The 14,780-nt window shown below is 34.0% G+C and overlaps 1 protein-coding gene across 2 annotated transcripts in view; it reads left to right on the top strand.

Moving 5' to 3' along the window:
- Positions 1 to 320: 320 nt before the first annotated feature.
- LOC127276835 (excitatory amino acid transporter) overlaps positions 321 to 14,780 on the top strand; it is a 55,130-nt gene continuing 40,670 nt past the window's right edge. Inside the window, exon 1 of one of the 2 annotated variants that reach the window (XM_051297509.1) lies at positions 321 to 1,325. In XM_051297509.1, the coding sequence (XP_051153466.1) occupies positions 1,151 to 1,325 (175 nt within the window). In that variant the 5' untranslated portion in view covers positions 321 to 1,150. The remainder of the gene's footprint in view (positions 1,326 to 14,780) is intronic. The other variant, XM_051297518.1, reaches the window with a different exon arrangement.

The raw sequence follows: 14,780 nt of genomic DNA, 5'->3' as shown, positions 1-14,780 counted from the left end.
ATTGTATATCTTTTGCAAACTTTTAGGAATAATATTATTCTACCCTTGATGTACTTGTCCTATCTCTCTAAAAGCAGGTTGCCATTTCCTGTTTCGCTATATATATATATATACGAATCGTCGATTCGTCCTTGTGATATCAGTGATATCGAGCGACTCCCGTTTGAATGCTATGCGTGGTACACTATATATACACATATATATACACCTTGGGAATCCTCTTTCTCCTGCGATAGCGACCGAGTTAGTTAGGGTTGGCGCATGCGAGAGAACTTTCTTGAAATCTGAGAGTGAGCCAGAGCCAGCTTTTGCCAATCAATACGGCAATGGCCGACACTTGATGGCCAGTCAGGGCTCATCCTTTGCGAGGTTCACGTCGCGCGCAACCCTTCATACACACATCATCATAAATTTTTTTTTTTGCAAACAAAAAATTTGACTCATCTTTTCATTAAAAAAAAAAAACAACAAAAAGAAGCACTTTTTGACAAAAATAAATAGCATTTAATAAAAAGTATTGTGTGCATCAGAATATATTTGCACAAACAAGAAAAACACAACTTGTTACAAGATTCCACAGGGGTAACTGACCCTGCGCAACGAAACTCTCACCGGTGTGAAGTGCTTCGACCGGTTGGTGAATTGTATTACCTGGGCAGAATTTGCATCATCTCATAAATGAGAAAAGAAAACCATTGAAAAGTGAAAAAGAGATTTTGAAAAACATATATATATTTTTTTCTAGCTTGGTGACAAAAAAAAAAAAGGGGGATTAAAAAGTTGTTGAGATAAATTTTTTCCCAAGGGAGTGGTTTTAGGAGAAAAAAATTTTTTTTTTCTTATCTCTAAACAAAGAAATTTTAAAATTTATTTGGGACTATAAAGTCCCTTGTGTTGAATTCAGTAAGGAGATCGATAAACCGGTACGACGATCGAGTCAATAGGATCGTGGAAGGCCGTGAGGCTTCTCCGACGCCTGGTGGGTGGTCGTGATTGGTCATTTCGTGCGGATTTACAACAAGATCCCCAAAACGGCAACCTCTCGTCATCGTGGTTCTGCCGGGGCCCAGCAGTACGCCGGAAAAAAACGGGAGAAGGGGAGCCAGGATCCGTGGGATCCTCGACTTCCGCCAGGGCGTCTGGTGAAGAGATGGAGGACAAGTCGTCCTCCAGGTTCTCTGAGTACCTTTTCGCCAAGATGGGTGGTCAGGATGTCTCCGCCTCGCAGGGTCCCCGAAAGGTGACGGCAGATACCACCCAATGGATACGGGAAAACCTATTGTTATTGGTTACCTTGTCAGGAGTCCTCCTTGGAGTGATTCTTGGTGAGATAATTTTATCAAAATTTTTTTCATTTTTTACTTTCACTATACCAACTTATATATATGAAAAGATGTTTTTTTTCCCTCAGCTATCAATGCCGGTCAAAATTTTAACATTTCACATTTTGGTTTCTTAAAATACACTATAATATAATTCATAAAATTTTTGAAAAAAAATATTCCAAAAACAGGGCCGTAGCAATAGTTTCTTTGAGGCCCCTTCTGAAAAAATTGATTTTGCGGTGGTGACGATATTTTTGGACTGCTTCATTCAAAATCAAAAACCAAAATATTTTCTGTTAGTGGGTGAGTATGGCTCGTGATTGAACGAAGGGTTTTTGAAAAGAATTAAATTTGAATTTTTGACAGCATTTTATATCAAAATGTACAACTTTTAGGACCATTTAGACCGTGAAAAATCTATTCCAATCAACAGAAAACAAAACCCTTCGTTTAATCACGAGCCATACTCACCCACTAACAGAAAATATTTTGATTTTTGATTTTGAATGAAGCAGTCCAAAAATATCGTGACCACCGCAAAATCAATTTTTTCGGAAGGGGCCTCAAAGGAACTGTTGCAACGGCCCTGTTTTTGAATATTTTTTTTTTAAAAATTTTATGAATTATTTATATTATAGTGTACTTTAAGAAACCAAAATGTTAAAAGAAAAAAATGATTTACTATATGAAGAAAATCATTTTTTTTAAAACATACTTTTTCTAACAGTTTTGACCCATGTAACCCCTCAAGCCTTAATTGGCACCATGGGTCCAGTAAACCTGAGCATTTTTTCGAGCTCAAATTAATTGAATATATGTAGCTTTTGAATATTCTTTATATTTTAATATATTAGTTTGACATATTCTTAGTAATTTTCTAAGTTTTTTGATACATCTAATTCGATACAAAAGAATAATAAATTAGCTTCAAACATTAATAATTATAAATTTTTAATATTAACCTAAAAAATTACATTTTATTCTGCAAAATAAATACCTTTTTTTACAAGTCCTGCTGTTGTGTCCCTCATTTTGGCTTAAACGTTCTTTAACAAGGTGAAAAAATTAACGTTACTAACGTTACTTATGTTACTAACATTACTAATGTTACTAACGTTAGTACCTATAAAAAAATTAAGAGTTTTTAAAATATATTTTCACAGAAACTTTGCACTACTTTCCCATTACCACTTTCACTTCCACTTAAACTTTTTATAATTTTCATTCCCATTTCCACTTCTACTTTTTCTAATTCTCATTCGCACTTCCATTCCCACTTCCACTCTTTCTAATTCTCATTTCCACTTTCACTTCCACTTTTTTATTTTCATTACCACTTCCACTTTTTCTAATTTTTATTCCCACTTCCCTTTTTCTAATTTTCATTCCCACTTGTACTTCTAAGAGTTTCTAAAATATATTTTCACAGAAACTTTGCCACTACTTTCCCATTACCACTTTCACTTTCACTTACACTTCCACTTAAACTTTTTATAATTTTCATTCCCATTTCCACTTCTACTTTTTCTAATTCTCATTCGCACGTCCATTCTCACTTCTACTCTTTCTAATTCTCATTCCCACTTCACTTCCACTTTTTCTAATTTTCATTCCCATTTCCACTTCCACTTTTTTATATTCATTGCCACTTCCACTTTTTCTAATTTTCATTCCCATTCCTATTTCCACTTCCAGTTTTTTATATTCATTGCCACTACCACTTTTTCTAATTCTCATTCACACTTTCACTTTCACTTGTTCCGATTTTCATTCCCATTTCATCTTCCAATTTTTTATTTTCATTACAACTTTTTTATATTTTCACTCCTACTTCCATTCCTAATTTTTTAAATTTTCATTATCACTTTCACTTTTTCTAATTTCCATCCAAGGTAATTAAAAAAAGTGGAAATGGTTGCGTAAATGGTAATTAGAAATAGTTTTAGTCAAAATGGCAACAGCTATAATGAAAATTAGAAGTGGAAAAAATGGGAGTAGAAGTGGGAATGAAAATTAGAAAAAGGAAAGTGGGAATAAAAATTAAAAAAAGTGGAAGTGGTAATGAAAATAAAAAAGTGAAAGTGGAAATGAGAATTAGAAAGAGTGGAAGTGGGAATGGAAGTGCGAATGAGAAACGGTAATGAAAATAAAGAAGTGGAAGTGATAATAGAAATGAAAATTATAAAAAGTGCGGGAAAGAACATTAAATACTTCCTGGTGGTCGATTTTCGACAAGTTTCTGCAAAAATACAATTTAGAAACATTTTCTTAATTTTTTTATAGGTACTAACGTTAGTAACGTTAGTAATATTAGTAATGTTAGTAACGTTAGTAATGTTAATTTTTCTACCTGGTAAAAATCAAAATTTTCTCAAAAACCTCAGCATTTTTTTTTTCACTCGACTTTTTTTTTTATTACTTTCTCAAGGTAAAAAAATTATTTTCCAAAAGGTTTTATCGAGATCTCGCGTCTTGGGAAAGAATAAAAAATTTATTTATTTTCAAAATAGGAAAATTCAAATTTTCTTCAAATCGTATACAAGAAACTACAAAAAATAAATCTGAAAAGAAAAAATTTTCCTCTTGAAAAGTTAACCCTTTCGTGCCTCCGGTACATATATGTACCACTTACAAAATTTGATATAACTCTTACAAATTTAACCCAATCAGTAAATCCAATGGATAGTTTTATTGACAATCGTTATTACTATATGTTAAAAAATAGAAAACAGTATAATACAGTTATAATTATTTTAAACAATAGGTACAACATTGATAAAAAATTAACAAAAGTTATATATCAATAATGTTAAGTCATTCATTTAGGCTTCATCCGTTTTTAACAACACATTGACTCTTAATATTTTCGAGGTCGCTGATTACGAAACTGGAGTCAGATTTTCAAAATGCAAAATGGCGGATCCAATATGGCGGTCGAATATCCAAAATTTTATCTGTTCTCTTCAAATTCGTCACTCGGGGGTTTTTGGGGTCGCTGATTACGAATCTGAAGTCAGATTTTCAAAATTCAAAATGGCGGATCCAATATGGAGGAATAAATTTCAAAATTTCACCGATTTCCCTTAAAACTCATCACTCGGGGGTTATTAAAATTATTATTTTATTAAACTAATTATATTGAAATTAATAATTTTATTTTAATCACCATCTGAAAATTATATTTAATTAATTTCTTTTATATTAATTGAACAATTTTTTGTATTTTGTTATATGTAAAGCTTACATCGAATTTGAAAATTCGCGAGACTCACATGATAATGAAATTCATCCACCTTGTTAAAATAGGGTTCTTGGCGAAGGTTTACTGTAAAAAAAAAAACCTAACGCGCCTTATTCGGAACCTCTTAGGTGGTGTGGAAGACCGTCACCGCTGCAAACAATTGATTTGAAAGTGAGAAAAATTTAAAAATTTCTAAAAATTTTTTGAACAAACTCGATCCGTCATTTAGAATTTTGAAAATCTGACTGCAGATTCGTAATCAGCGACCCCAAAAACCCCCGAGTGATAAGTTTTAAGTGAAACCGGTGAAATTTTGAAAATTAGTCCGCCATATTAGATCGGCCATTTTGAATTTTGAAAATCTGACTTCAGATTCGTAATCAGCGACCCCAAAAACCCCCGAGTGATAAGTTTGAATGGAAACCGGTGAAATTTTGAAAATTAGTCCGCCATATTGGATCCGCCATTTTGATTTTTGAAAATCTGACTTCAGATTCGTAATCAGCGACCCCAAAAACCCCCAAGTGATGAGTTTTAAGGGGAACAGATAAAATTTTGAAAATTTGTCCGCCATATTGGATCCGCCATTTTGAATTTTCGAAATCTGACTTCAAATTCGAAATCAGCGACCCCAAAAACCCCCGAGTGATGAGTTTTAAGGGGAACAGATAAAATTTTGAAAATTTGTCCGCCATATTGGATCCGCCATTTTGAATTTTGAAAATCTGACTTCAGATTCGTAATCAGCGACCCCAAAAACCCCCGAGTGATGAGTTTTAAGGGGAACAGATAAAATTTTGAAAATTTGTCCGCCATATTGGATCCGCCATTTTGAATTTTCAAAATCTGACTTCAAATTCGAAATCAGCGACCCCAAAAACCCCCGAGTGACGAGTTTCAACAAAATCTATAAGCTAGGTTGCCCGGGGGCACGAAAGGGTTAAGTAAAATATTCACATGAAATTTTTTTCTTTTCAAATTTTTTTTGTAGTTTCTTTTATACGATTTGAAGAAACTTTGAATTTTCTCTATTTTGAAAATAAATAAGTTTTTTATTCTTTGCCATCAAGACGGGAGAACCCGATGAAACCTTTTGGAAAATAATTTTTTTACCTTGAGAAAGTAATAAAAAAAAAAGTCGAGAGAAAACAAATTCTAAGGATACAATTTTGAAGATAGTTTAAAAAAAATCAAAATAGTAAATTCAATATTTCAGAAAATATTTTCAAAAATTTGTTAGATTCATTCAAAACTTGTTATAAACGATTTTTGGATACGCTAAATACGATTCAAAAAATTTGAATTCATTTTCAACGAAAAACAAAATGTCGTATGAAGTATGTTTAAAAATATTTTTAAAATTAACTGGATTCATTTAAAACTCATTACTTCGAGATTTTTAAGTTTTCTGAATACGATTTTCAAGTTATTTCTTACGAAAATCAAAATGGCCGATTCAATATGTCAGAATATTTTTAAAATATATATTAAATTTACTTATAATTAGTTACGAATGATATTTTTGCGTCCGCTAAATACAATTAGGAAAATTTACAGTCACTTTATATAAAAAAACAAAATGGCGGATCCAATATGACTGAAAATATTTTTAAAATTTATAGGATTCACTTAAAACTCATTTTTTGGGGGGATATATTTTACAAAAACAAATATCTTCTAAATTATTTAAAAATTATTCTAGATTCACTTAAAACTTGTTATGCAATGGTGTTTTTGGGTCCGCTAAATACGGTTACAAAATTTTTAAGTCATTTTATATAAAAATCAAAATGGTGGATCTAATATATGACAATATTTCAAAAATTTGCCGAATTTACTTGAATCTAGTTACTTACAAGTAACACTACCCAAGTGTAAAACTGGGATCGACTTTTGCTTTGGACCATTTTGTAGAGAATCGAAAAATATTTGATACGTATTTTTTTATTTTGTCAGACAAGCTATTTTAGGGGTTGAAAATGGGGGTTAAAAATAAAAAAAAAACCCTCAAATGTGTGTAAAGTTTTAATTTAGATACATTTTTTTAAATTCAATCGATTCGCTTGAAACTCGTTACTTGGGGGTTTTCGGGGTCGCTGATTACGAATATGAAGTCCGATTTGCAAAATTCAAAATGGCGGATCCAATATGGTGGAATTTTTTTTTTAAATCGTTCGGATTTGCTTGAAACTCTTTACTCGGTGGTTTTTGGGGTCGCTGAAAATGAATCTGGAGTCAGTTTTTCAAAATTCAAAATGGCGGATGCAACATGGCGGACAAATATTTAAAATCACTGGAAACTACTTACTTTAGACGAATATATTAAGTTTTTTCAAAATTTTTTTGATTTTTTTAATTTTATTTTATATTATATTTTTGAAATATTTTTGAAATAATTTTAAAATTTGTTAGATTCACTTAAAATTTTGTTGTTTAGGGATTTTTGGGGCCTTCCCTAAATACGATTGAGAAAATTTAAAGTCATTTTATACAAAAAAAACAAAATGACTGTTCGAATATGTCTGAATTTTTTTTTTAAATTTCACGGATTTACTTAAAACATGCTACCCGGATATTTTTAAAATTGTTTATTACGATTTTAAAGTAACTGCGTGTTTAAAAAATTTAAATGGTAAACGATTTTTTAAAAATTCATCGCATTCACTCTTCATTATTCATTAATCGATGATTGTTAAGGTCAATAATTGCCGGCTATTATTAGAAATTGTTGATATTTATAGGGCAATTTTAAAGGATAAAATTGTAAAAAAAAATGTTTGAAAAAAAACATATTCGAAATAATTTTTTTTTTTTTCTTTATTTACTCTCCCTGCCTTAAGCAGGGTTCGAGGACCCAAATACATTAGAAACTTATATCCTAAATACAAAACTTAAATCTAAAGCGCAACTTATCTAAATAACCTAAATATTCGCCAGTGCCGGGCTTCCGTTTCCAGTTTCCTTTTGCCCTTTTGGCTTCGTCAATTAACCCCAATAAAAACGATTCCCTCCCTTAATTATATTACTTTAAAACCCTATATTCTCCCTTCCATTCTCTCTTTTCTCATCGCTTCCATTTCTCTCATCCATACCTCTCCTTGACCATTCTCACTCAAAATCCATTTCACTCTCTCTTCTATTCCTTTTTCTTCCTCACTCATTCCCCCCACACATCTCTCTAATACATGCATCCAATCTTCTCTCTCATACCCACACACTCTACACACCATCTCCTCGTCCTCCATCCAATACCTGCATTCTCGCATTCCCTCTCCCATTCTGAATCTACACACTCTATTCCATTTCCCAAACTTACTCATTCTCACCAAATACCTCGGCATCCCATCACTTACTACCATCCTATACCACCTATTGTATCTCGACTTTACTATCCTTTCCCATCTTTCCTGCTTATCTTTCCTCCCCCATCCCTCCATTAAATCCTCTTCTCCTCCCTCTCTCCTTCCTTCCTCTATTGCCTCTATCCTTTCCCATTCCCATCTAGACACATTCTTCCTCCCCCTTTTCTCATCTTCTTTAATCCTTCTCCAACATTCCTGCGCCAAACCGCTGCCTCTTCCCTGATTCCACTTCTCCTCCAGTCCCATCCCTCTTTTCCTCTGCCTCATCACCATTTTTTGTCTTCCTAATTCCTCCCTTATCATGTAGCCTGGACAGCTCCACCCAACCCCCATCGTCCATCTTAAAAATCTCTCATGCATTCTCTCCACTTTACCATACTCTTTCCATCCCCACACTTCCACCCCATACGCCATAACCGGCCACACCAACACATCAAACAACCACACTCTCTTTTTCCAGTCATCCTTGAACCTTCTTTCCCCTATTCCCCACACTTGCCCCATCACTCTTGCTGCTCTCTCAATCTTTCTACTAACATGCAACTCTTGCCGTCCATTCCATTTAAACCAATAACCCAGATAACAAAATTCACTCACCTCTTCCACTTCCTTTCCATTCATCATCCAAACCTGATCATCCTTTCTTCTTCTCTTTCTAAATCTTAACACCTTCGTCTTATCCACATTCACACACAGATCCTTTCCTCTTGCATACTCCTCAAATTCTCTTAACATTAATTTCATTCCACTCTCTTCCTCAGCCATCAACACCACATCATCCGCATACGCCATTGTGTAAATCCTTTTCTTTCCCAAAACCACCCCTCCTTTTCCTTTCCTTTCCATTTTCTCTTCCATGTCCGCAATCAACAAATTGAACAAAATAGGACTCAGGGGGCATCCCTGTCTTAACCCCCTTGCTAACCAAAAAATATTACCTAACCTGTTCCCCACCTTAACTCTCTCCCTTGTGTCTTCATAAAACTCTTTAATCCTTTCTATTAAACCCTGCTCTATTCCTTTTTCCTTTAGTACCTTCCATAAAATTCCCCTGTTCACTGATGGGAACGCCGCCTTGAAATCTACAAACACCGTTACTAACTTACCCTTCTTTTTTCCCAAATTCCTATTCGCTAAATAATTTAAAACATATATATTATCCATTGTTCCCATCCCTCTTCTAAAACCCGTCTGATTATCCGGCACACATCCTAACTCCTCTACTCTAGCCTCCAGCCTCTTTCTGACTATTTCCGCGTACACCTTATATGCTACCGGCATCAACGTCACCCCCCTATATTCTTCTATTTTTATCCCCTCCCCCTTTTTTACAATTGGTACTATCAGCCCCGTTTTCCAATCCTCCGGCCACCCCTGTCCTTCCCACACCATATTTACAACTCTATATATTTCTCCTGCTACTAAATCCCCCCCAAACTTCAAACATTCCGCTTCCATTCCGTCACCCCCTGCCGCTTTACCTCTTTTCATCCTTCCTATCGCCTCATTCACCTCCCCCATCGTTATTCCTGCCTGCTCCATCCCTTCCCCCTTAATTCTACCTTCCCCTCTCACTTTAATGTCCGACCCCCCACTTAAACTCTTGAAATATCCAGTCCATTCTTCCATCTTAATTTCCCTACTTACTCCCTTATTTCTCTTCCTTTCTCTATTGATAACCTCCCATTCCCTCCCTTCCCTTATTGCAGCTTCTACCTCCTTTAAAAATCTCTCCTTTCCCTCCTCCCTTTTTCTCTTTATCAATTTCCCGTGCTCTTTATGCTTTTTATTATAATCCCTTCTATCCATCCTACCTTTCCTCCATTCCCTGACACAATCCCTTAATTCTTCTCTGCTTTTATCACATTCTTCATCCCACCATCCCTTTTTCCTCTTTTCCATTTCTCTCCCTTCTTCCATACTCTTAATAACTTCATCCATTACCTTCTTTAATCTTTCCAATCTTTCGTTTACTCCTCCCTCCCCCTCTAACTCTCTTTTCTTTCCTTGCATCCTCTCCTTAAATTCCCTTAATCTATCTTCTTCCCATCTTCCCATCCTTAACCTTCTCTCCTTTATCCCCCTTTTCCTCAGAATCCTTTCATCCTTTTTACCCCTTAACTCCACTTCCATAGGAAAATGCCCCGAATCTGCCTCTCTCCCAACTACCAGCCGCTTAATCAAGTCCCTTGATTTTTCCTCCGCTATCACGTAGTCAATTACCGTATCCCCTTTTCCCATAAATGTATATTCCCCCTTTTCATCCCCTACCACATTCCCATTACATATAGCCCATCCTCTTTCCCCCATTAATCCCAACATTTTCCTACCTTCCTTATCCACCTCCTTGTGTTTGGATTCCCTTACATACTTTTCTTCCTCATCGTTCCATTCCCCTCCCCCCAACTCTCCCGTCCACGCATTAAAGTCCCCCCCAATTATAACCTTCTCTTTCCTCCCTTTTTCCATCCATTCTTCCATTATCTTCCACCCCTTACTATCTCCTCTTCTTCTATATATACCAACAATTGTAACACTTTCCTTCCCCGTTTTTATTGTTCTCACCATGGCCCCCTCTTTTTTCCACTTCCCCCACTTTCCCTCCTCTACGATACCCCTTCTAACTCCAGAAACCATACCACCTGAACTCCTACCTTTAACATGCTCCCTTTTCGCTTCTTGCATTTCCCACTTAAACCCTCGCGGCAATTTTTTCTTCATTCTCTCCCACTCCTTCCCTTCTACCCAAGTCTCCATTAACATTATCACATCCCATTTCTCTAAAGCTCTCCAAAAACCGTCATCCTTGTTACCTAACCCCGAAACATTCCAAAAAACAACTTTCAACCCCTCTATTTCTCTCCTTTCCCTTCCCCTCCAAAACCCCTGTTCCTATCTTCCCTCACCACTTCCGACGAATTCTCTTTGAACACCCATCTCTCTCCCTCTATCCATACGCAATCCCTTCCCATCCTAACTTCCTTTCCTTTCCTTCTCTCCTCCCATGCCTTGTTTTCCAGCAACCAACACATCTTTCTTTCCTCGAACGTCTTATCTTCCTCTATTCTCTCCTCCCTACCTCTTAATTTACTTTTTAATCTCAACACTTGTCTCTTTTGCTCCTCACTCCCCAGCTTCACCACCCACACCTTCGGTTTTCCTTCCACCTCCTTTCCCGACCCTCTCACCTCCTTCACATCCACCTCCGCCCCAATTCCCTTCAACAACTCCTCCACCACCTGCCTCCCATCCTTTCTATCCGCATTAATCCCTTTGATCACCACATTCTCCTTCCTCTTCTCTCTTTCCATCTGCTTCATTCTTCTATTCAATTCATCTATCCTTTCTTCCAACTCTTCCTCCTTACTATTACTTTCCCCTACCACCCTTCCTGTCTCCTTCCTTTCTAATTCCTCCATTCTTACTTTCAATACGTTCATTTCCTCTCTTCTTTCCTTCCCTTCTTTCTTATTGCTTCTCTCCAATTCATCCAGCTTTTCCCATACCCTATCCTTCTCAGCCTTCCATCTTTCTTCAAAATCCTTCCACACCCCCTTAAATTCTCCTATTTCTCCCTTTATTTCCCCTTTTATCCCTTCCAATCCTCTATCAAACTTCTTTCCTAACTCCTCTATCATCTTATTCGACTCTTCGCCCAACTGCCGAATCAATCCCATCACCCCCTCCTCCTCCTCCTTTTTTCGTTTTTCCTCCCTACCTCTATCTTCATCTTCACTTTCCTCCCCCTCGCTTTCTATTTCTTCATCCTTCTCACCACCATTACCTTTATCCTTTACCAGACTCATCTGCCACTCCCTCATTTTCTTCGCTGAGCCTTGCTGCCCTACCCCCAATCTCTCGAAATTCGACTTTCTGCCTCTCTTTCTGGTAAGCGCTGTCGAGCCATCCCCCGTGTCCTGCAAATTCCAATTTCTTCGCGATCCACTCGGTGTACCACCCGGAGTCCCGAACTCATCGCTTTCGCCTCCCCCCCTCGCCACCGGGGTCTGATTTCCATCGCCGTTTTTCATTTCCACCCTGTGCTGCCCTCTCCCGCCATCCGGCGGAGTTCTCTTCACCAACGACATTTCCTACTTTACCTTCCTTCTAACTTTCCGCTTTCCCCGCTACCCCACTCTATTTCCGCCCCCACCTAACCTAAAACTCACCTATACCTATACTATGCTAAACTCACTTTTTACACTCTTTATCACACACACACACTCTCAAACACTTTTTATTACATGCCCCTCACAACACCCCAATCACACAAAAACACCTAGAACCACCACCGAAAATTCTTACCTGACTCACTCACTTACACCCTGCACACGCTCTCACAATTTTCTTTCCCTTTTTACTCACTTTTATTCAATTTCACCTACTGAAACAAACTATTTCCTTAAACACCACAATTTTTTGCACCTTTCACACCTACTATATTCCAACCCTCAGCTTCAGCTATTAATAAAATTGTTTAAAACAAAAGACACCTTCCAAATCGCGTGTATACTATACTGATACCGGAAACGGAAGCCCATATTCGAAATAATAAATTTTCTTTTCTACTTCACATAATTAAAATTTCAAGTATAATATATTCTAATGAAATTCATATGCACGTATAGATACTTACAAATATTGAATTAAACAAAAATTAATTTAAGCATGGAAAATAGTAACTAAAGTTTTAGATATTTTTCTATAACAGAGTGTTTTTTTAAAATAATTTTTCTTTACAGTTTAATTAAAAACTGTTTTTAATTTAAAAATTTTTTAATTAAAAAACTTGTCTCTCATTAAAAACATAAAATTTTACTGAAATATATTTCATAGGCAAAGTATTACTAATTTATTTTAAATTCAATGGCTAAGAAACAGAAAGAAATTTCTTGAGGAAAATTTCAATTAGTCAAGATTATACGTTAAATATGAATTTAATAATTAAATTTTACCATAAGACAGATTAAAATATATATATACTTTTTTTAGAGGTTTTATATTATAATCCGGACGAGAGTTTCGGATTGTATTTTTATTATTTTTAATAAGTATTATTATATGAGGCGTTTCGAAATTTTGTTTACGATATAATCAGTTTCTATCAGAATGTAGATTTTAGTGAAAGTTCAACAAAATATTTTTTCCGAAACAATTTTGTTTCATTTTGAAGCTGAATTTTAATACTTCTGAAACTTGTTTTTTTTATTTTGAATCAATTCGTTTCAAATCCAATTAAAAAAATTGATTCGTATTAAAAAATAACAGGATTCAAAATATGATTATAAAATTAATTGCAGAATGAAACTAATTGATTCGGAATAAAATAACATAATTCAAAAACTATTAAAACTCGTTTAGAAATGAAACATATTAATTCGTAATTAAATAACAGAATTGAAAAGGATTAGAATTTGTTTCGGAATAAAACGAATTGATTCGTAATATGAAATAACAATTTAAAAGAATTAAAATTCAGCTTCAAAATAAAACGGATTGAATCGGACAAATTTGTAAATAATATTTTTTGTTTAAAATTTAGATTCGGATAAAAACTGATTAGCTCGAAAACAAATTTCGAAATGCCTCAGAATAGTATACTTATTAGAACTAATTGAAAACTTATTGAATTTATGAATGGCCCCTAATCTAAAAATAAGTTTTATCGATTAATCAAAATCTTTAGCATATATAAAATATTTAAAATAATATTCTTAATTAACAATTAAAAAAAAACCTTTAAATAATATATCTAAGTGTTATCTACTAAATTAAAAAAATGTCATGTTTTAAATGTTCCTAATCCACCACTTTTGACAGACTAGTTAACCTTCGTTGACACACTAAATTCTTATACTATATTGATATTTTAAAATTAAACTTGTATATTCATATATAAATTTAGTCTAATAAATTTTGTCATGCTGATTTATATTAAGGTAGTCCTCGCGTGACGAATAAAAAAGTGCCTACAAATTGAATATGATTTACTGTTTTCTTTTTTTTCTTTGAAAACTTTCATATATCAATTATATTTATAGCTTTTAATTTATAAAATTTAAAGTTAATTTTTAAAGAAAATAATTTCAATCATTCGATTCTATACTAATAATAGAAAAGGCGGATAAAATTACGAAGCTGAAGTTGATACGCAACGTTTATGATAAACAATTTTTAAAGAAATAATTTTTTAAAATGAAAAATTTTATAATTTTTTGCCTAAAAAATATTTCTTGTAGTTTTTATTAATCAATAAATTATAAAAGAATATTTTTTTAGGTAAACAATTTTACAATTTTCAGTGTTAAATAAAAATTGATTTCTAATCGTTGACCATATAAACGTTGCGTACTTCATCATCGTTAAAATTTTAATAGAAAGAAATTAAAAATAAAAAACGTGACAATTTAATCTGTTACTTTATAAAATATAAATTAAAGTAAATATTGACAAGTGTGTGTATAGTAGAAAGACAAACAATAAATATGATTAAGTATACAATTATAAAAAAAACTATAATTATTACCTTCATAAAAAAAATAATGTAACATACAAACATAATTTATGTCTGTATAATAAGCATTTAATAAGATCAAAGCAAATACGAATTAATTAGATTAATTTTACTGCTTTTTCACATTAAAAAGTATCTAAATGATTTTTAAATTTTTTCAACCGCCATATTAGATCCGACATTTTGAATTTTAAAAAACTAATCTCAGATTCGTAATCAAAGACTCTACAAACTTTAAGAGCAAATATAGTTTTCTTCTCTTAAATGTACGCAGTTTTTCGTGGCTGTAAAAGGGTTGAAAGTTGTGAACTTCTTTTTCCTTTCCAATTTTTCAAGTT

The sequence above is a fragment of the Leptopilina boulardi genome, unplaced genomic scaffold (assembly GCF_019393585.1).
Source record: "Leptopilina boulardi isolate dan_hultmark-lab unplaced genomic scaffold, ZJU_Lbou_2.1 LbouV2_103, whole genome shotgun sequence".
In the NCBI taxonomy this organism is placed as follows: domain Eukaryota; kingdom Metazoa; phylum Arthropoda; class Insecta; order Hymenoptera; family Figitidae; genus Leptopilina; species Leptopilina boulardi.
The sequence above is the reverse complement of the archived record's forward strand: the minus strand, read 5'-3'. Positions and strand labels throughout refer to the sequence as shown.